General features: G+C 48.3%; 4 protein-coding genes across 4 annotated transcripts; 2 read left to right on the top strand and 2 right to left on the bottom strand.

Annotated features, from left to right (window-relative positions):
* Window positions 1–4,349: 4,349 nt before the first annotated feature.
* H6S33_002910 (uncharacterized protein) lies at window positions 4,350–6,249 on the top strand (the record flags this gene model as incomplete). The annotated part of the gene is made up of 6 exons (XM_044834501.1): window positions 4,350–4,543; window positions 4,618–4,708; window positions 4,763–4,889; window positions 4,953–5,105; window positions 5,164–5,508; window positions 5,588–6,249. 6 exons carry the CDS (start codon window positions 4,350–4,352, stop codon window positions 6,247–6,249), a joined length of 1,572 nt encoding a protein of 523 aa, XP_044692117.1.
* Window positions 6,250–8,887: 2,638 nt separating this feature from the next.
* H6S33_002909 (uncharacterized protein) lies at window positions 8,888–10,932 on the bottom strand (the record flags this gene model as incomplete). Its single annotated transcript, XM_044834490.1, has 3 exons — window positions 8,888–9,921; window positions 9,978–10,433; window positions 10,503–10,932. The coding sequence occupies 3 exons, from the start codon at window positions 10,930–10,932 to the stop codon at window positions 8,888–8,890; spliced, it is 1,920 nt and encodes a 639-aa protein (XP_044692116.1).
* A 3,509-nt stretch (window positions 10,933–14,441) lies between these two features.
* Window positions 14,442–16,370, bottom strand: H6S33_002908 (uncharacterized protein; the record flags this gene model as incomplete). Its single annotated transcript, XM_044834479.1, has 7 exons — window positions 14,442–14,978; window positions 15,197–15,204; window positions 15,261–15,615; window positions 15,681–15,787; window positions 15,848–16,117; window positions 16,170–16,260; window positions 16,308–16,370. 7 exons carry the CDS (start codon window positions 16,368–16,370, stop codon window positions 14,442–14,444), a joined length of 1,431 nt encoding a protein of 476 aa, XP_044692115.1.
* A 969-nt stretch (window positions 16,371–17,339) lies between these two features.
* Window positions 17,340–20,150, top strand: H6S33_002907 (uncharacterized protein; the record flags this gene model as incomplete). The annotated part of the gene is made up of 7 exons (XM_044834468.1): window positions 17,340–17,450; window positions 17,626–18,105; window positions 18,214–18,705; window positions 18,786–18,902; window positions 18,951–19,052; window positions 19,100–19,498; window positions 19,551–20,150. 7 exons carry the CDS (start codon window positions 17,340–17,342, stop codon window positions 20,148–20,150), a joined length of 2,301 nt encoding a protein of 766 aa, XP_044692114.1.

The raw sequence follows: 20,150 nt of genomic DNA, 5'->3' as shown, positions 1-20,150 counted from the left end.
GGGTATTCGAGGAAGGCTGTATCGCGACATTTCCTATGCGTTAGAAATATTGCAATTCGAGTGGGCTAAGGTGTGAGTTTTTGCGAGACTTTGTTCGTAAAGGCTGGGGGTAAAGCAAAGAATCTCTGACTAATTATAGGATTTTAAAATTTATTCAAGGACATGGTTCGAGTCCTAGCTAGAGCGGTCCCTAAGTTTGATATATTAGTCTATCACAAAACTCCGGGCGTTTTGAACTTTCCGCAGCATGGTATATATCATAACTCCTTTCTTGGTGAATATCAGAGATTCCGGGATGCTACCTTTGGCTCTTGCATGAATTGGAAATCTCAAATTCAAATCCGTTTATCTTTCTTAGATCTTTTGTCCAAATTTGCTAAGATTTATATTAAAAAGTATCTAGGGGAGGGCCTACTTGACACTGGACTATTGCGAGAATTATATTAATAAATCTAATAGACTGAGTCGGTCCCGTAACAAATATCTGACTTGGAGGAGTAACTTGGCTGAACCCACGAGTGGGAGAGGTTGGGCAACCTTTGAGAATCGAGAATTATGGCGTTGGGTATGTGGGAAAGGTTTCCCAGGTAAAGTAATCTGAGATCAATGGACGAGAATCGATTCTTTTTTGTTGGTGGTCTCAAGTCTCATACTTGGCTATGGCAAGGGGGATTTGCTAACGATATATCGACAGACCTAAGGCCAAGGACCTTTCCTGATTTCTATATAGAGGATTAGGTTGTGAAATGATAAAAGATCGTTATGACATACTAGTGTTTGTCTGCGATTTCCTGAATGATAAAGGGGCATTATGTTACGTATGCCTTAGCAATGTACGTACCCCTGGACCAACTCACGCTCGGTGAGCGCACTCAACTCAGAAGACCGGAGAACAGAGATCCGAACAAGCTGGCCAGGCCGAAATAACCCCTCCCACCACGCGGCCCACGTGGCCATGATCAAGTTAAGCCCTTTTTGTACTGGGTGTTGTTACGGGCCCTGACTAAAGCTTTAGTATTCCCTCTCAACGGTTGATCGCGTGGCAGGGCGGGCAAGGTTTACGTATTGTTTGTACGCCCATGGCTAGTACTTTAAAAATCCTGCCATTGGAGGGGGGGGTTCTTAAAATGATATTTTTTGACGGCCAATTCCCGTCAGTTTACTAGTCAGGGCTAGGTACTCACACCTGATAATCTTGATCGATTTTCTCTATGCAAACCCTATCAAACCTGCAAAAGAGTATAAGCACGTACCTGGGCATTGAAGAACGAATGGTCAATTCAGTCAATTGCAAGAAATACATTATTGGCCTTTATAATTTAACACATGAAACATTTATGACTATCTAAGATAATGTTCCGTAAATACGGATAGAGAGGAATCTCTTCTATCTTGAAAGCAGTCGATCATCCCAATGAAATTGAGCCAGTTACATCAATTTCAATGGAAGAATGCTCTTGGATCACAGGGGTTTATTGGCAGCCGAAACTAATCAATGTTGATAGCCATTGATCAGACTATTGGCTTTATGGGAGATATGCGGGTTTTGATGATATGAGAACTCTCAGGATTGGTGAATATCGCGATAGAAGGCCGAATCTGTGGAAAACAGGCTGAATATCCGACCTTGACCTAGAGTATCGTTGAAGTTGGCCTAGGCATACCAGGGAAATCTTATGGAAATAACCATTGAGCTTTAATGCGTCAGAACTAGTCAGCTGTATGAATTCCTCCAACTGTCAATTCTAATTGTGCTGGAAGTCGTTGAGTACCATATACATTCTAACTGAAAAGCACACACATTCATATATCGGCTTTTGTGGCTTCCATAGTCCCTGCATACGATACTCCAGAGGATATCTCTGCGTCCTGGCCAGAGAGGTCACCAAGGCCGGAATTACCAAGACCCAATCTCATGGGTCCCGCGGTAGCCTGGTTAAATCGGCCTCCATATACATGAAAGGTTTGCCCGATGAGCCCCGACGAAGTTTGATCTAGATCTTCGATCATGTAATTATAACTTACTGTGGAACCCGAGCACAAGTCTTGCGTCTATTCATCCGAGCAAGCCTTGGTAGGAAGAACAGGCCTGCTATCCCACTAGTGGCGGTGATATTTGGCGCTTGGTCGGCTTGGTATTTGAATGATTGGTTGTTGGATCGTGGAGGTGAGATCATGGTCGGCAGGAATGTACTGCTCTTCTTCTACTGTATTCAGAAAGGCGTTGTTGCGGCATGTAGTCGCGATTTTAAGCGTTCAAGCCCACGGCAGGGGCCACCGGATTATTTGAGTTTCAATTTTGGGAGAAGGCTGCAATGTTTTGTGACGGTGAAACAGAATTGGTCATAAGTCATCTTCTCAAACAGCTCAAATAAATCCTTACAGAAGTCAAATCAAATCTACACACAAGGGGAGGCCCCGGATAACGTGAGAAAGGTTACAATATCCTACTACGTACTCTAGGGAGGGCTCCCTGGTAGCTATGCTGTTGTATTATTAGAGGTTTATCAATTGCCGAGGGTGTGAGTATCTGGCATGGGATATCACTCGAACATGCACCCCGTACTTTCAACGCTCCAACCGAACCCGGAACAGCTCAAATCCTCGACAACTGATCCAGTGTGGGTCTACGATGATGATGTTAGATATGCGGCGCTATCAAAAGGCGGGGAGGAACATATCTCACGCGACATTTGGCGAGAAAGACCTGGCCTTCAAACAAAACGAAGTCCTTTCGGTATCTCGGGGTCGTTGTAGCGTCAGCGTCGAGAAATCTTTCTGGATCAAGAACGGAAGATTAGCTATTCCCCATGATTCGAGAATAGGGTCCGAACTACTAAAGTAAGCTACGGCTTCCCCAAAACGGCTTCCCTATTTAAACCTTCCCGCTAGCCACAGTCTTCTTGTGACCCAGCTCGGAATGTACCGGCTCTCCACGTTTCACCCGAGCGCCCCCATACTCTCCTCTACCCGCACGTACGGGCAGCACCCCGACATTTCCCTCCGCATTTTCTTTTGTGGGAAATATGGGTTTTTTTGGTTTCTTGGGACACGTAATTTGGGACATACCATACTTAGGTAGCCATATGTAACTACCAACAGCTTGTTGCAGGGAGACAGAGAGATCGACAGCCCTTGCGAAAAAACTTATTTACCCCACCGCCTCGTTTTTTTTTATCTTCCCCATGGGATACCCCGGAAAAACTAGAAAAGAGCTGGCGCAACGGCCCTAGGTCTAACAAGAAGCTAAACTAACTGTAACTAACGTTCGATCTAGTCATGTAGGTACATACATCGCACCGTTGAAGCCTCACGGGGAGTGTCGGCCTACTGGCCGTGGAATTTCAACCTTGGATTTCGCACCACGGTTTGGGTTGCTGATATGTTGTGAAATCGGACCACAGGCTCGGGCCAACTCGTGGAATAAAGATACACACAGCCTGATCCTTGGCTCCTTACCTGCTCTACTATATTACATGTAGTTACCTTTGTATTAACCGAGAGCTAGATATAGATGCCATGACCAGGGAAATGAATTAATCAATCTCTTCCCCGCATTTATGCATGATCTCATCTGCCTTTATTTATCTTATGATGTTTACTTATCTGATACTGTAGACATGACCTTCAGTAGAGTATTAATGGCAGTAGCATATTAGTAGTATCAAGGCATGTCCAGCTACGCAAGGAAGAGGTTGAGTTAAAAGTCACACTAGCTACATGTAGGTAGGAGGAAGTTACATTTACAAGGGTCTTGTAATCAGCTGAGCCGCATGATACCGATATCGGTACATATCAAAAGCAAAAACGGAGGCTTAACGCCCCTTTACTTACCTTAGAGTTGAGTAACCAGCATGCGTTTGGTGGCGTTCTCTTCCAGCTCGACCTATGTATCGGTACCTGAACCGGATCAGCTACTAAAAAAAAGGAAAAAGAAGGACTAACTACTAGTGTCAGGAATGCCAGGGTAAAGCATTTTGCGTTCGCTCTCTCGCTTGATGAAAAGAAAAGTAACTGGGGTGGCAATTAAAGTGTGCAGTGTGGGGAAGGATCTCTCTACCCAGGCGTGTAACCAAGGACTTGTGTGGAGAAAAAAGCTATGTACCTATCCGTTTTGAGCAGGTATTACTGGCCGGGCCCTAGTTGGAACCAAGTGGGCGGTCATAGAACTTCACCATGACCCCTAAGTCACAAGAGAAGTAAGTGAGACATTGGTTCTGTCTCATTGAATGAAGGCGAGCCCTCCAGTCCGCTGGAAGATAAAATGCAGCCGATTCCCCTGCTCCGGTAACCCTTTTCCAGGCCAGCCCAGCACAAATCAACAATCATCTTCATCGGCAGTCAACAAGATGGACTCCAAAGACCTAAACACCGTCGAGCACATTGAGCGGAAGACAACACCGATGAGCGAGGATTCGAGCCGTGATGCCGCGATTGCGCTTCCAAAGCCTTCCTTATGGAGCAAGAACTCGTTGAAGCTGTATATCTGCTTGGCGGTTGGATACTTGGTATCAACTATGAACGGTTACGATGGTTCTCTCATGTGAGTGATCCTTTTTTCTTACGCGCAATGGTGACGAAATGTCTTAGACTGATTGGTGGTTCGTTGTAATATAGGGGCGCTATCAATGATATGGAGCAATATCAGAAATCCTTTGGTATGAACGGGAAGGGATCCAGCACTGGTATTGTCTTTATCATCTACAACGTAAATATCCCCCATTCTCAACCTGGAGAACTCACTTGTTAATTTCTTGTATAGTTGGGTCAAATCGCTGCGTTTCCTTTCTGTGGTTGGCTTGCAGACGGATATGGAAGACGCTGGGCAATGTTCATTGGTTGTTTTATTGTTGTTATTGGGACCGCCGTTCAGACACCTGCCAACTCAAGTATGTATAATCTTTACATTGCCCCGGTTTAAGCAAGAAATGGACTAACCAATTGATATAAAGTGGGCCAATTCCAAGCTGGACGTTTTATCCTTGGATTCGGAGCCGCGATTGCTGGCGCTGCCGCACCAACCTACACAGTCGAGATTTCGCACCCAGCATACCGTGGCACCCAAGCCGGTCTTTACAACGTTTGCTGGTATCTAGGATCTATCAGTAGGCCCCCCCCCAATACACAAAATCCAGAAAATCCAGGACTAACACAATGTTACAGTTGCAAGTTGGTGCTGCGTCGGTAGTAACCGCCACATGCACAACTCATGGGCCTGGAGAACACCCACTGTCGTTCAGGCCGCCGTTCCCGGAATTGTCGCTATCCTCGTCCTCTTCCTCCCCGAGTCACCGCGTTGGCTCATTTCCCAGGACCGTAACGAGGAGGCAATTGCTATTTTGGCCAAGTACCACGGTGACGGTGACAGGAACTCTTCAATCGTCCAGGTTGAATATCAGGAGATGAGGGGGCAAATCAGTTCTTCGAGCTCCAGTTCCGACAAAGTTTGGTGGAATTACAAGGATTTATTCAACACCCGTGCAGCCCGCTACAGAATCGGACTAGTTAGTAAGTTTATCACCTGCCCTTATAATTAAAGTTGTGACCTGCCAAATAGGTATTAACATCACTTCCCTTTTTTCCACAGTCGCGATGGCATTCTTTGGTCAATGGTCTGGAAACAACGTAGTCTCATACTACATGCCCACCATGTTCGCCCAGACCGGTATCGAGTCCTCCGACACCCGTCTCATCCTCAACGGAATCTACCCCATCTTCTGCATGTTCGCCGCCATCTGGGGTGCCACCCTCCTCGATCGCCTTGGTCGCCGTAACATGCTTATAGGCGCCACCTCGTTCACAGTCATCTGTTTCGCTATTATCACCGCTGGAACCGCCGTCTCAAGCTCTAACAAGGGCGCATCCTACGCAGTCATCGTGTTCATCTATCTCTTCGGCATGGCCTTCTCATGGGCCTACACCCCGCTACAGGCCCTCTACAGCGCCGAAGTCCTCGAGACTAAGACACGTGCCAAGGGTTCCGGTCTCAACTTCTTGTTCCTCAACATCGCCATGTGTGTCAACACCTTTGCCGCGCCCGTCGCCATGGAGAAGATTGGATGGAGATACTACCTGGTGTTTGTGGGCTGGAACTGCTTTGAGGTTTTCGTGATCTGGAAGTGGTTCATTGAGACCTCGGGCCACACTTTGGAACAGCTCACCGAGATCTTCGAGTCGCCCAACCCTGTCAAGAAGAGTTTGGAAAAGAGGGTGGTGCTTGTCAACGAGAAGGGTGGAAACGAGGTGTAGGGGCTGCTGCGGGAACTAAATGATGGATAATGTCATTACTGTTTTTATGAGCGATACTTCCTTTTTTTTTTTTAACTCTCTTTCTGTTACGACCGGTGTTTTTGTCTTGGTTGGCGGCTTGATGATACCTTTATTGAGAGCGGAGAAACGTCTGTATAGTTGTAAATAATAGAGATACTTGATATCTGACTATCGAATTCCAAAGAATCCTAGTGAACGAAAACCATTTTTCGAAGTCAATCAATAACCAGTTATCTAAATAGCCATAAATCTCTGATGGGTTGTCCTGGAGTTAGGGTCAATGATACATACGCCTGTAAAAATCACAAGCCAACGGCCCAACAGCAGCCGGGATCAGCCAATCGACGGGAAGGGCGTTTTGCCTAAAAACTTGCACCAACACCAACGAGGCCAGTGGCTATCCTAGAACGGACCTGGTGTCTACGCATGGTAGCTAGAGTATGAGCAAGGGTACTATACATGTAGTTAGGTAAGTGTACTACCAAGTGCACTGATCTAGTAGAGTAGGAAGTCAACTCAGTTGGTACGTAGTAGGTTGTTTGGCTTTCATTGGCCGGTAAAATTAAAAGATCAACGGGTCGATATCAGCCGGTTGAAAAATACCCCTAGCCCTGACTCGAGATAATTAAACCTGACCCTGGAATCTCGACGTTACACGTTGACGTATGTACTCTATATACACAGGATACCTGTAAGCAGGTAGGTATTCTTGTGCTTACCACGAGGTATTGGGCGACGCGATCGTGATTACTGATATGTGGGAGGTGAGGTATCGTTGGCCGGGTCTGAAAACTTGCGACTCTAACGTAGGTATGTGAACCTTACGTGATAGGAGATGGACACCGATCTCCGCAGGATGTGAATCCTTGGCCATGGGTAGAATACCTGAGCAGACCCCTGAGTGAAGTTAGGGAGTGCTTGGGACTTCCAGTACGTTGGTCCGAAGATTTACGTGGATACGTTCTTGTGGGATATTGCTCGCGAGTTTCTTGGTAGTACGATGATGGTAGGCTCTTGATAAGGCGCCCATGATATAATATCGCTCATTAGTATGGGGTGCATCAACTTCGAAAAACCGAGCTTTGTATGGAAGCTGGGAATATCTCCAAAAGCCCCCTCGCCTGGGCACTCAGCTGATAAACTCGAGTATATGCGAAATGATTTTTGGTAAAATTACTTTTGACACATTTACCGCTCCATACTGGTAAGAGTTGCCAAATTACAACTACCATTACTGGATGTATAGAATAGATTAGTATGCCAAATAATTCAACACCAGGAAAAGAACAGGCCAATATATCTCGGTATTCCCCAGAATTGGTATATGATAAATACTTCACAGACCCGTTATTACACCCATAACACTCCGACCCCACCAAAGCCAACACCCCATAACCCAAACCTGGGCCAAAATTTGCAGAAAAAAAGGGAGATTGAGTTCAGTATCCAGGATTCCCACATGGTCACCCACTGCAGTACTAACTGGACGATATGTTGCTTGTGTATGGCAGAGCAGACGGGATGCCCAATTTTCAACATTCTATGACTGAACACAAAGGGGTCAATGATTGTCGGCTCTTATTTGTACTATAATCTCGTTCTATATAAAGTTTATGGAGAGACTTGAGCTCTAGTAGGCGTTCTGGCTCGTTAGAATCATTAGATTACTACAGTTGTTTAAACAAGTGTTGCCAGTTGCAACAGAGGGTGTTGGTCACGCCCGCTTTCCAAATTTTGAGGTCACATTTCATGTAGTCCTTGGTAGCGGTCTCATTTTCTTTTTTTAATGGGCAGCGCCTTGCCCTCTGTGCGTAAAGATGGGGTTTATGTTGATGGGATTACGGATACGTTGAAGCAACGCTGTCAAAGGTGCGGAGTTCAAATAGAGAATTAGGAACTTGAAGAAAGTAACATGTATGCTGATATCTGTTGCCGGAGCCGACCCCGGCTCCTCGAATTTCCACCTAGTAAGCTTTAGACTTACGCCTGGGGGGCGTCTCTCGGAGCCCTCACACCCGTATACACCCCACCCTATATGTGTGCCGGCCTCTGGAATATTTGTAGACTATGACCTCGCTCTGTGGGGATCAAGACTGTGATGCAGCCTTTGGCCTTGGGCTTGAGTCCTACCTACGTGATAAACTGAATTGAGTTGTGTCTTTAATTGAAAGTTTGCTTTCGCAGAGGCACTTTCCCTGCGCGAGCCTCGTGGTCGGTCAGATACCGGAGATTACAGTGTATTGAGAATATTATTATGTATGTCTCAAGCCACAGTTACTAACGTGTACATAAGGGAACTTAATCATGAAAGATCACTCGCACACCAGGTATGTATTCTTCGCTACCGGGAAGTTACTACTTTACAAAAAAAAAGCCAGATCAAAACAAGAAATCGTGCTCCAACACATGCTCGCTGTCGTGTACTCTCATATATCGTCTTATCATCGTGCGTTAACCCGCTCGCAGTCCCTCATGCCGTGTGTATGTATATTCCGCTCCGCAGAAAACCACGCCGCCACTGAACCCACCATCAAAACAAAAACAAAAGCCAAAAGCCAAAACTAAGAATCAGAAAAGAAAAAGGATATCATACTACAAATACAACTATACAAGCACACTACTCCACCCCCACCGCGCCCGCTGCCTCCTCCGCACGCCTCTGACTCTCCCTCTCCCTCTCCTTCTCTCTTGCCTCTAACACCCCTACCCACTCCCTCAACGCCAGATTCTCCTTCGTCAACCCCTCGACAACACTCTTCAACTCCACAACCTCCTTCATCTCCTTCGACCTTCTCTTCTCCTCTCTCTTCCTCGCCTTCTCCACATCCTTCTGATACCGCGCCTCCCTCTTCTCCACCTCCTTCATATGCTTCTCCAGCAGCCTCTGCTCCCTCTCGTCGTCTTTACTGCGCTTCTTTCGCTCGCGTGAGCGCTGGCGCTCTAGCTTTTCGCATAGCTTTGCCTTTTCTCGCAGTAGGCGGGCGAGGGCTTTGTCTTCGGGGGTGGTGGCGGCGGAGGTGGGGGCGGAGACGGATGTGACGGATGTGGTGTCGTCAGGCGAGGGGGCAGTGGCGAAGCTGGCATTGGAGGCAGCGTCGTCGTCGGAGTGGGAGGGGGTGGTGGCGCCGGGGATGGTGCTGGGAGGGGTGGGAAGGTCGTTGTGTGTGGTGGTCGAGGCGGTGGGGGTGCCGTGTTCGGAGGTGGTGGTGGAGGTGCTCATGACGGAGGGGGTGAACATTGATACGCCTGCGGAGACGGTGGACACCGCTGACGAGAGGAGGCCGCCATGGGACTGGTCTTCGGAACCTTGTGGGGCCTCGTCGCTGTGTGAGGTTTCCGGTGGATGCTCGGGCTCACGCTTCGAGACGTCATAGAGCTCTTGGCCGTGGACTTGGTGTTCTCCCCCGTCGCCGCTGTCGCCGCCGACCTTGCTTCCCTCGGCCATCTCTTCGGATTCTTCGTCCTCTGGATAGCCGTCTTCCAGGTCCGTCTTTGCCGCCGCCCACTCAAGGAACTTGTCGGCGTCCTTCACGATCCCGCCGGGTGTCCCGCGCTCAACCATCCACCGCGGAACACTTCCGCCCGGGTCCGACCGCGTGATCATGATCCACTCCACCGGGTTCTGCTCCGGATGCGGTCCCTCATCCACTACTGTAAATTTACCTGTTAGTTTAACTAGCCTATCCAATCCCGGCGGTGTTCCATACCTGGCTGCTGCTGCCCTTCTGGCACACTCTCCGTATCCGCAAACGTGATAGTCCTCCCCCGTCTCCTCCCCCTGCGCTCCCCTTCCTCCTCCTCCTCCTCCTGCAACGTCGCCACACTCGGCACACTCTGGACCCTACGCAGCTCCTCCGAGCGGCGTGCTGGGCGGGGCTGCACAGGCGGGGCACACACAGACGGAATCTCCCTTATGAACTCGACGCTCTCAAACTGGCCGCGGACGTAGCCCTGGCGCTCCGCACACTCGGGATGGTCCGTGAGCGGCCTCGAGATCATCGTGAACTGTCGAGGCTTTGGTGAGCCGTCGTTGGGGGCGGGGGCGGGGGGGGCATCGTCGGATGGCGGGGACAGGTCCTGCGGGTGCGCGGAGGAGGTGAGGGTTGATGTTACAAAGTCTCGAGGCGCGGAGGGGCCGGGGAATTGTGCGGTGAGGTAGTTTACTGGTGTGGGTTAGGGTTAGTTAGCAACGTAGCTATACAGATATTGAGATTATGGATGGTGGACGATACCCTCTGCCTGCCCCAACGCACACCTCTCCCTCTCAACCTGCCGCTCCCTCCCCATACCACGAACACTACTCCCCCTCTCAGCACCCAACTCAAACTCCCTCACGAGTCCCGCGCGGAACCGCCGAAAGCCCAGCTGCGAATGTACACTGCGCCGGGCGAACCAGGTGCCCTTTCCATCCTTCGCGGTGAGCTTGTAAACGCTGAAGTTGTGCGGGTTATCTTTTGCGTTGAGCTTGACGGGCTTCCATTCCTTCTGGAGGGGAGAGCCTGCAGGGGTGTCGGTGTCGGTGTCGGACGGGGGTAGGGAGTTGATGAGGGTGTGGGTATCGCGGAGGGCGTTGGTGATGTAGCCGGGGAGGATGGCGGGCGTGGGGAGGGCGGAGACGGTTGTGGGGGAGAGGGTTTTGAGGGCATCGTGGAGGGCCGCCATGGTGCTGCCGCTGTAGGTGTGGTGGTGGTGGAGTGGTGATTTTGTTTGAGTAGATCGTCCTCGTGTTCGTGGTGTCCTGTCAGGGTACCAGAATGGTGGATTGAATTGCAGATACACACACTGCGAGTCTTCTCCTGTAGATATATGTCTCGAAAAGTCCCCCTCTGTCTCTGTTCTGTCCTGTTCTGTCCTGTCTGGCTTCTCCTGTCCTGTCGAATTAAACCGATCCTTGGACATGCAGCCAGATGACGTTACGGCTACGCCACACCCGCCACCGACCCCTGCTCACTTAAACACACACACACGTTGTTGGCCGGCTGTTCTTCTTCGACGACGCTACGAATACGAGATAAATCCTAACTTCGACTAAACAGGCAGAGACATGTACCTACATATTGATGATGATCTGCTAGAACGTGACAAAGAAGCTATCTAGAGGTTGCCATGATGTAGACACCGCTCGCGCGCCCAACAACGTCACGGAAAAAGCCATCTGCCGAAAATCTGGGGAAGGAAGGTGCAAAAACCCCCGACCGACCCTTCCTTCCCTCCCAATCCCTTTCCTTCCTTCCTTCTGTTTGGAAGAGCCTCTTCCTTTCGTCGCCCGTAGGTAGCTTTTTGATGGATATCAGTGTGTGGTGCTATTAGTAGATGCACGTAGTTTCGTTATTTAATATTTGCCCTTGTGGAAAGGCTGGTGAGTGGTTGTGTCCTTTGCGTAGCAACCGGTGAGTTCGAGTTTGAGTTCCAAAGCCAGGATCAGGATAAAGAGGTCCAAGCCAGGGTCCTTGGTTGGTGAAGTTGGATAGGGTTAGGTTTATCGGAACGTAGGATTCGGGATCCGGGCCGAGTCAGTGCTGGTGATGCAAACCCGGTTGGCGCAGTGTTGCGAGAGGAGGTCTTTGGTGGCTTTCTTGGGGTCGTTGCTATAAAAGGAGTCGATGGGGTAGTGTTTAGTAGGATTCCGGTGGGACTGTGGGTGGAGCGATTTCGGGTGTTTGATGACGGTGCGAGACAAGACCTAGCTAGGCGAACTGCTTCGAGAACGGTGGTTACCATTGAACAAAGATTTCGGTGACCTTGCAATCTCGCCGTTCTGGCCAGTCTTGTATCTCCAGTCCAAAGACTGACTCAAAACCCATCCATTGTGGTGCCGCTCACTCGATCCGCTGTCTCCTGACTGCACCCAATGCAATGATGCATGCATGCAATAAGACAGGATCGCTATCATGCGGGATAATCACCTTTGAGGGCGTAGACTTATCAATCGGCCGGAGGAACTCCTTAAGATTGCAATCTGTTTCTCGTGCTAATGAGACTGTCTAGTCAACGCTGGAATTGTATCGTGGGATGGGTGAGTGCCCAGGTATTCAGAGCTGAGATTGACTGCTGGCTTCTTAAAGATGATGAATTGTCTTCTAGTGTTATAATGCTAGAGGGAATGACGGATCCGGAGATAAGGCTATATCTCAGTCGAGGTATTGTACATATATACGGCGTATACACCGTAACGCTAGCGATGTTCCATATGCTCTACAACACTCTCAATGATCTACAAAAACTATCCGTCACCGACACAGAGATGAATTCTCCATCCACGGGCTCGGAACAACATCTTTACAAACCCGCTTCTGCATGACCACCGCTCTACCGAGAACGACTCAATGGAAAGGCCCGTACTTTCAATGGTACATAGTATACCGCCATCCGATGCCGCATAATTGCGAATAGTACGTCCGGTATTTTGCAACTTTACAACAGAAGTTAGTGGTGGGGAGTTTAACTAAGCTTTCAGACCGCTCGAAACTCCTCAGGCTTTACTTCTTGGTGAAGAACTACGGCAAATGCGCGTGTTTGAAATTTATCGGTTCCGGTGCTTTCCTCCCAGGGGGAAAAATATGACTGCGATTGCACAAAAAGCCAGTACTTATCGGGCCGCGGCAAAGATTATCTAGTGCCCACTACGCCGAGTCCGTACCTTTACACGTACCTCCTCACTCAAAACGCTACCCGTACACGACACCACAAGCGGGGCTGTCAAAATCGAAGATGCAGAATAGCTTAGATTTAAAGTGAGAAAGTCGGCAGAATATTGGAATCATGATATATCACTCGGTTCTATGTTTCATGCTCTATGAACTGTGGGCTCTGAGTTGGGGGCCCCGGGGGGGGGGGGGGGTTAGATCTATTATATGGGCCGTGTCTAAAAATTTCCCGTTGTGGAAACCATCAGGGTGAAATGATGATCACAACTAAGGTGTTCGACTAGGACTTTTTGGCTCATTTCACCAAAAATGTCTGTAAGTTTAAGATGTAAAGTTGGGTATCTCTGACGTGTTCGGTCATAGAATGTTGAAAGCTGGGCATCCCGTCCGCTCTGCCATACATAAACAACATATCGCCTAGTTAGTACTGCAGTGGGTGACCATGTGGGAATCCTGGGTACCGAACTCGTATTTTTGCACTCTTTCTTTTGGTGGAAGACAACCCTGGCCTGATACCTCTTTCCGTTTGTCCAAGTAAACAGTCTACGATAACCAAACCGTATAAGTAAATCTCCTTTTATTCTAGCTGTACCTCTGTTGCAGGCCGGTATTGAAACTATTTTCCCATACAAGATTGATTGCAATGCCAACGTCCGGTTCTTTATACAAGCCCCCAACTGAAATCTTAGAACGTTTCGCTGCTCAGATCCGTCAAGCTCAGATGTCTTTGTGAACGGAATAATTATACACAGCCATGCTGTTCTGCCCATGGAGTAGACATATTCTGCGGAGGACTGGCTCTGTTCTACTGTGGGTTGAATTATCGCAAAAGGCGTTGCTTCCCCAGCTAGAATACACCCTGATTGTGAAATAAGAACTTCTTGCCTTGGTATATGGTGCTCTCTCGTGCAATGAGTCTTAAGTTACTAAGCCGAGGACTTACACTCAGTATCTCATTAGAAGGCGAGTTAAAACAGGTGAGTGAGCGAGGCCATATTTCAACATTGTTTGCCTAAACCGTTGTGGTCGGTCGCCAGAAACGTTGTATCAATCATTTCGCAACAGGAGCAGGAAATAGAGAGGACGAACAAAGAGACTTGAAGAAATGGAGCATGGTTCTCTACAAACGACTTCTAGCTTAAGAAACCCGAGGTATAAACCTGAACGTGTCCAACATTAATATCACAATAGAATCGGAAGCCATAGTAACTCAACTTGTTGCGTTGGTTTACCGAGTGATAATACATGAACGAGTGATGGAATGTGAGGCGAATTGAAATCATCTAAATTATAAATTATACGGACTGAAATAATTTATAATTAATCCTTTAACGAAGAGGTAGAATTTAATTGCGCTTATATCTTGGCGATAATAAAGCTTTATAGCTTGGCCGACGTCAGGATTAAGATGGATAGGACACTGTCATTTCGTACGGGGTAAACCTTAAATTTATTCATCAATTCATCACACACGCAAAAGACCACGTTTCTCTATAGTACCACATGCCCCCATTCATCTCGTCATCAAGTTCCCCTCCTTGCGATGCCCACCTCTTCCTCCTCTTCCACCGCTAGTTTGGCCGCAACTATATCACTCTCCACCACGATCTCCTCCCCAAAAAGTGCCCCAACCTCCTCCAAGCTCCTCCCCTTTGTCTCCGGAAACCAGCTCCACACGGTCACCGCCCCAAGCACATTCGTGACTATAAATACACTGTAATATCTCCACCCGATGTTTGCAAATGCGATGGGCGAGACTTGGTTGAACAGGATATTAATTAACACATTGCACATGATGGACAGACTACTACCCTGGGCGCGGATAGCCTGGTTGAGGATCTCGGGGACATAGATGATGTGGATACTGTTGAAGCCCATCGAATAGATGATGGAGAAGAGAAATATAAAGGCAATGGCCCAGCCTTGACCGACACGGTTGGTGCCGGTGGCGAAGGCGGCGGTGAGTGACATTATGAGCGACATGTCAATGGCCATTAGGAGACCGGTGATATATAGAGACTTTTTGCGGCCCCAGGTGTCGACGTAAAGGAGGCAAAGGATCTATCTATGATGTTAGCAGAGGCCAGAGAGGGAGGAAGGGGGATGCTACGTTGGCGAGTGGCCCAACCATTCCGTAGCAGCCGGCAAGGAGATTGACCGTGTGTCCGGTTATCCCAACGGATTTATAGAGGTCAGTCTGGTAGTCTTTCCTCTCTCTACTATTAATTCAAGTTCTTTTTCCCGTTATCAATTGGCATAAATAACTCACAATTAATCACGTTAATTCCTACCACCTGAAGTTAGCCACAGCAGCCGCAGCCTCTTAAAAGAGTGTTATCTTACCACTTAGCTGTGTAAAAACCTGGACTGTAATAGCTAGCGCCAATCGCTTCCGATAGCTCTTCTTCGTCACAAGCTCCCTCACACTCCTAACATTCACCGCATTATCGTACCTGATCTGCTCCCTCATCCTGTCAAACTCCATACGCAGCTCAACATCATCCTGTCCGCTGCCGGAATGAAGACGCTTTACGATCTCGAATGCCTCCTCGTCACGTTCGCGTTCAAGTAGCCAGCGGGGCGAGAAAGGAAGCCAATAGCTACCGAGCAGGAGAATGATCGCTGGGACACATTGAAACGCGAGGGGGAAGCGCCATTTAAAAGAGCCGCTAGCATAGCCGGACCCAAAACCGATCCACTGCATGCATATCTTGGTTAGTGCCTAAGATGTATAGAGTCTGGGAAGAATGATCGCATACGTACATTTGCGGCCGCAAACCCGAAACCTACAAATTGTGCATGGAGACCAGTCACCATGCCTCTTTTTGACGGCGGCGCAATTTCGCTATTATAGATGGGAATTGCCAGGTCTGGGGAGGCTTGTTAAATTCTATCTCTCAAGATGTGGAAGGAATTGAGTGTATACGTACTCATTACTCCAACCGCGAATCCGCCGAGGATCCGGCCTACTATTAACATTGATACATTGACTGCCGCTGCCTGTACAATCCCAGAGATCAAGGCCACAAGAGCGGCAAACTGTATGGTCCTCTTACGACCTATAAACTTAGCGGACGAACCCGACATAGATCCTGAGATGGTCTTGCACACACCATATTTGTCGGCTGACCATCCAGCTAATAACACGCCGAAGAAGGAGCCAGCACCGAAGGTAGATACAACAGCGCCTTTGATAGATGCTATACACAAGTGTGTAAGCAATCAGGTGTGTAACCAGGAAGGGATACGTACGGTCAAATGGTGCAAAGTATTCTAGGAAGGTGTCCTGTGCGATTGTAGTGGAAATAATACCAGAGTCGATACCGTATAGCAGAGATCCGACCTGGAAGGTATTAGAGACATAGAATTACGGTAGATACGGGCACTTACAGCGGCGAATGTAGAGACACCCCAGGTGTAGAGGTTGATTGAGTTGTTGCTGTGATCCGTCATGTTGGTAATTCTAGGATTCAAATTGGCTAGATTGGGGAGTATTAAGTATGCCAGGAGGCACTAATCCACTACCTGATTGATTGGGCAGCGGGAAAACGAATATGGGACTTGTGAATGGTTCTTATGAATGGATCTTATGATTTCTACTTCATAAGACACACAGGTACCAACTCTCCCTGAATAATAGACCGGTGTTCCTAGCAGTTAAAACATCCGAGTGACTACATGTCTATATATGTCAAATCATCTAGTAACATGTGGGGAGATAAAAGCTGTGGGGTAATAATCCGGGGGAATACTAGGACAATGATAACCTTGTTCTCAGAGCGGGATCTTCATACGCTGCATCCGTGCTGTACTCAATTATCAACTCGTTACCGGGCATGATAGGATAGCCTCTTCAATATTAGTCAACAACTCAACCATGCCTACTGCGGGGTATGCGTAATAATCAGGGCCTTGGCAAAATCTAAACTTCTAAACCTGGGACTCGGTTCGTCGGGGAATATATAGCGAGAGCCGTGAGTTCTCATTTACCCTGGCCTTTTAACCTATTTGGATAATTCTGTCTGATGATGGAATGTATCATGACTTGATTCGATTGAGCAGACACAGAGCGTTGATTGTCACTCGCGAACCCCGCGACAGAGCTCCTAACTCCTTTTGCAGAAAGATGCGCAAGCCTGTGGGGTATTCCCGCTTCCCCGGAGCTTATCGCGTTGCTTTTTCAACTGTCAATCAAGCCATCGAAAGAAACCCCTCACGATGAGCATCCGATCATATCATTGGGCTGCTCTAATTAGGAATAAGAATTGGAGCTATCGTTGAAATTGTTTTGCCAAAAGGAAACAAATGTTCAAACAGCTGCATCCATTTCAACGGGATATATAACTGGCTGCTGCACCCAACCTTCAATTCGACCAGCGAATCTCAAAATTCCCATCAAAGGCTCTTGTATCTTCTCTCATCATGGTCAAATTCTCCAAGGGGATGTGGCATGCCACACCTGACACTATAATCCGCTGGGCTACTGAATCTGTCAAGGCAGAAGCACTCCCTGAGTCGATTCGCACTGTCGCGGTATGTCCTGACCTTACTAGTTGGAATTTATATGATAGATCCACCAGTTTAGCAATTCCTCTTTAGTGAAGAGCTATACGTTTTTTACTCTAGGGATGGATCGCCTGACTAAATGATCTATCGATAATGGTTTTCAATAAAGATGACGTACATTGATCTAATAGACCGATATTAGTCTTCACGAGCAATAAACCACCGCGGCGACATTCTTAATAACCCAACCTTGACCATTACAGCCTCCTCACCTTCCGACGATATCCTCCTACTCTCCTCCTACCACTGGAAAGCCCAACGCAGCACCTCAATTGGCCCTCGTTTCGAACTCTACCCCGATGGTCTCCCGGAGCGTGCTAATCCCGTCACTACCGCCAAAACGGACGATTTACTAACATTGACTACGGGAGAGCTGACAACAAGTATCAATATCCGCCCTAAATCCTTCAATGTCGACTTCAAGGTGAGAAATAAGCTGTTGACAAAGCTTGGCTGGCGCAGCATTGGGTATGTCCAGAAAGGGACCGATGCTCATCCCAATACCGAACTTGTGAACCCAGATAAGGGGGAGAGGTGGTTCACGTATCAGCTGCAGCTTGGCGTCGGAGAGAAGATATATGGGCTAGGGGAGAGATTTGGACCATTTATCAAGAATGGACAGGTATGTTTAAGCGCTCCATGGATATATGCTCAATTGCAGTAAACTATAAGAACAATTGATCGAGAGATTAGCAAAGTGTTTATATACTAATATAGTAATGCCTCCCAGACTGTAGAAATGTGGCACGAAGACGGTGGCACCTCGTCAGAGCTTGCCTACAAAAACATCCCCTTCTACCTCTCCTCCGCCGGTTACGGAATCTTTATTCCTACCTCCGCCTTCATCTCCTATGAGCTACAATCCGAGCGCACCACTCGCGTCAACATCAGTGTTCCCGGGGAAGCCCTCTCAATGTATCTCATCTACGGCCCAACGCCTAAAGATATCCTGTCAAAATATACACTCCTCACCGGGCGTCCTGCCTTGGTGCCTGCATGGACCTTTGGGCTGTGGTTGAGTACGAGCTTTACGACTAACTATGATGAAGCCACTGTCGATAACTTTTTGGCGGGTATGAAGAAGAGAGAGATCCCCGTGGGAGTGTTCCATTATGATTGCTTCTGGATGAGAGGGTTCCACTGGTGCGACTTCGAGTTTGATCCGTTGTATTTTCCGGATGCGAAGAAACAGTTGAAAAGTTTGAAAGATAGGGGGATAAAGGTACCTCTCCTCTGCTTCGATCTGGAAAAATCTTTTAAAAAGCAGTGTGGCTTTGGGGGAAATATTGACCTGAATTGTAGGTGTGCGTATGGATTAACTCTTATATCGCGCAAGAAAGTAAAATCTTTGATGAAGGAGTTGAAGGAGGCTACTTTGTTAAGAGACCTGACGGTGGAGTTTGGCAATATGACGCCTGGGTACATATCCCCATTTCCACTCTTATGATTGTTACTAATCCCCAGTAGCAAGCCGGAATGGCATTCGTAGACTTCACCAACCCCGCTGCCTGTAAATGGTATAAAAGCAAGCTCGCTGATTTAGTTGATCTTGGCGTTGACGTCTTCAAGGTCAGTCCCTTCTTATTTTCATGACAAAGCAATCATTGACAATCTAGACCGACTTTGGCGAACGCATCCCTACCGGAAACGTCGTCTACCATGATGGCTCGGACCCAGAACTCATGCACAATTACTACACACAGCTCTATAACAAAACCACATTCGAGATCCTGGAGGAAAAGCTCGGCCCTAATAACGCGGCGCTATTTGCGCGTTCTGCAACCGCAGGAGGCCAGCGCTTCCCTGTCCACTGGGGAGGTGACCCGATGAGTACGTATGAAGCAATGGCAGAGACGCTAAGAGGGGGCTTGAGTCTGGGTTTGTGTGGGTTTGGATATTGGGCTCACGATATTGGTGGGTTCGAGGGGAAGCCGGACCCTGGCTTGTTTAAACGCTGGATAGCGTTCGGGTGCATGAGCAGTCACAGTAGACTTCATGGGAGTGGAAGCTTCAGGGTAGGTGAAAAACAGGTACAATTATAGTAAGGTGGCTGACAGAAATCTATAGGCACCGTGGCTACTTGATGAGTCTGGCCAGGCAGATAGGGTACTCAGGCACTGGGTCAACTTCAAACTCAGTATAATGCCGTACCTCTATGAAGCAGCCATCAAGGCCCACACCCACGGCCACCCCATGATGCGGCCCATGTTCGCCGAGTTTCCCGAGGACCCAATCACCTGGCACCTCGATACGCAGTACATGCTCGGTGACAACGTCCTCGTTGCGCCTGTTTTCAATGACGAAGGAGATGTAGAGTTCTACGTACCAAAAGGGAAGTGGTACGGGCTACTAGATAATAAGATTCGGGAGGGCCCCGGGTATTTCAAGGAGAAACATGATTTCTTCTCGATGCCGGTGCTGCTCAGACCCGGGTCGGCGGTGTTGATGGGAAACCGGATGGATGTCGCAGAGTATGATTGGGAGGACGGCGCTAGTTTACTGGTGAACCCGCTGCCGGGGAAGACGATCAAAGTCAATATTCCGGACTGGAAGAAACAGGGAGAGATTAAGTCGACGATGGAGATGGATTGTCAGGATGGTCAGGTCAGCCTGAAAGGGGCCGAGACTGGTATTTTAATTGTGGATGTCTTGAAAAGGTCTGAGTAA

The sequence above is a fragment of the Morchella sextelata genome (assembly GCF_020137385.1).
Source record: "Morchella sextelata strain SCLS chromosome Unknown scls_14, whole genome shotgun sequence".
In the NCBI taxonomy this organism is placed as follows: Eukaryota; Fungi; Ascomycota; class Pezizomycetes; order Pezizales; family Morchellaceae; genus Morchella; species Morchella sextelata.
The sequence above is the reverse complement of the archived record's forward strand: the minus strand, read 5'-3'. Positions and strand labels throughout refer to the sequence as shown.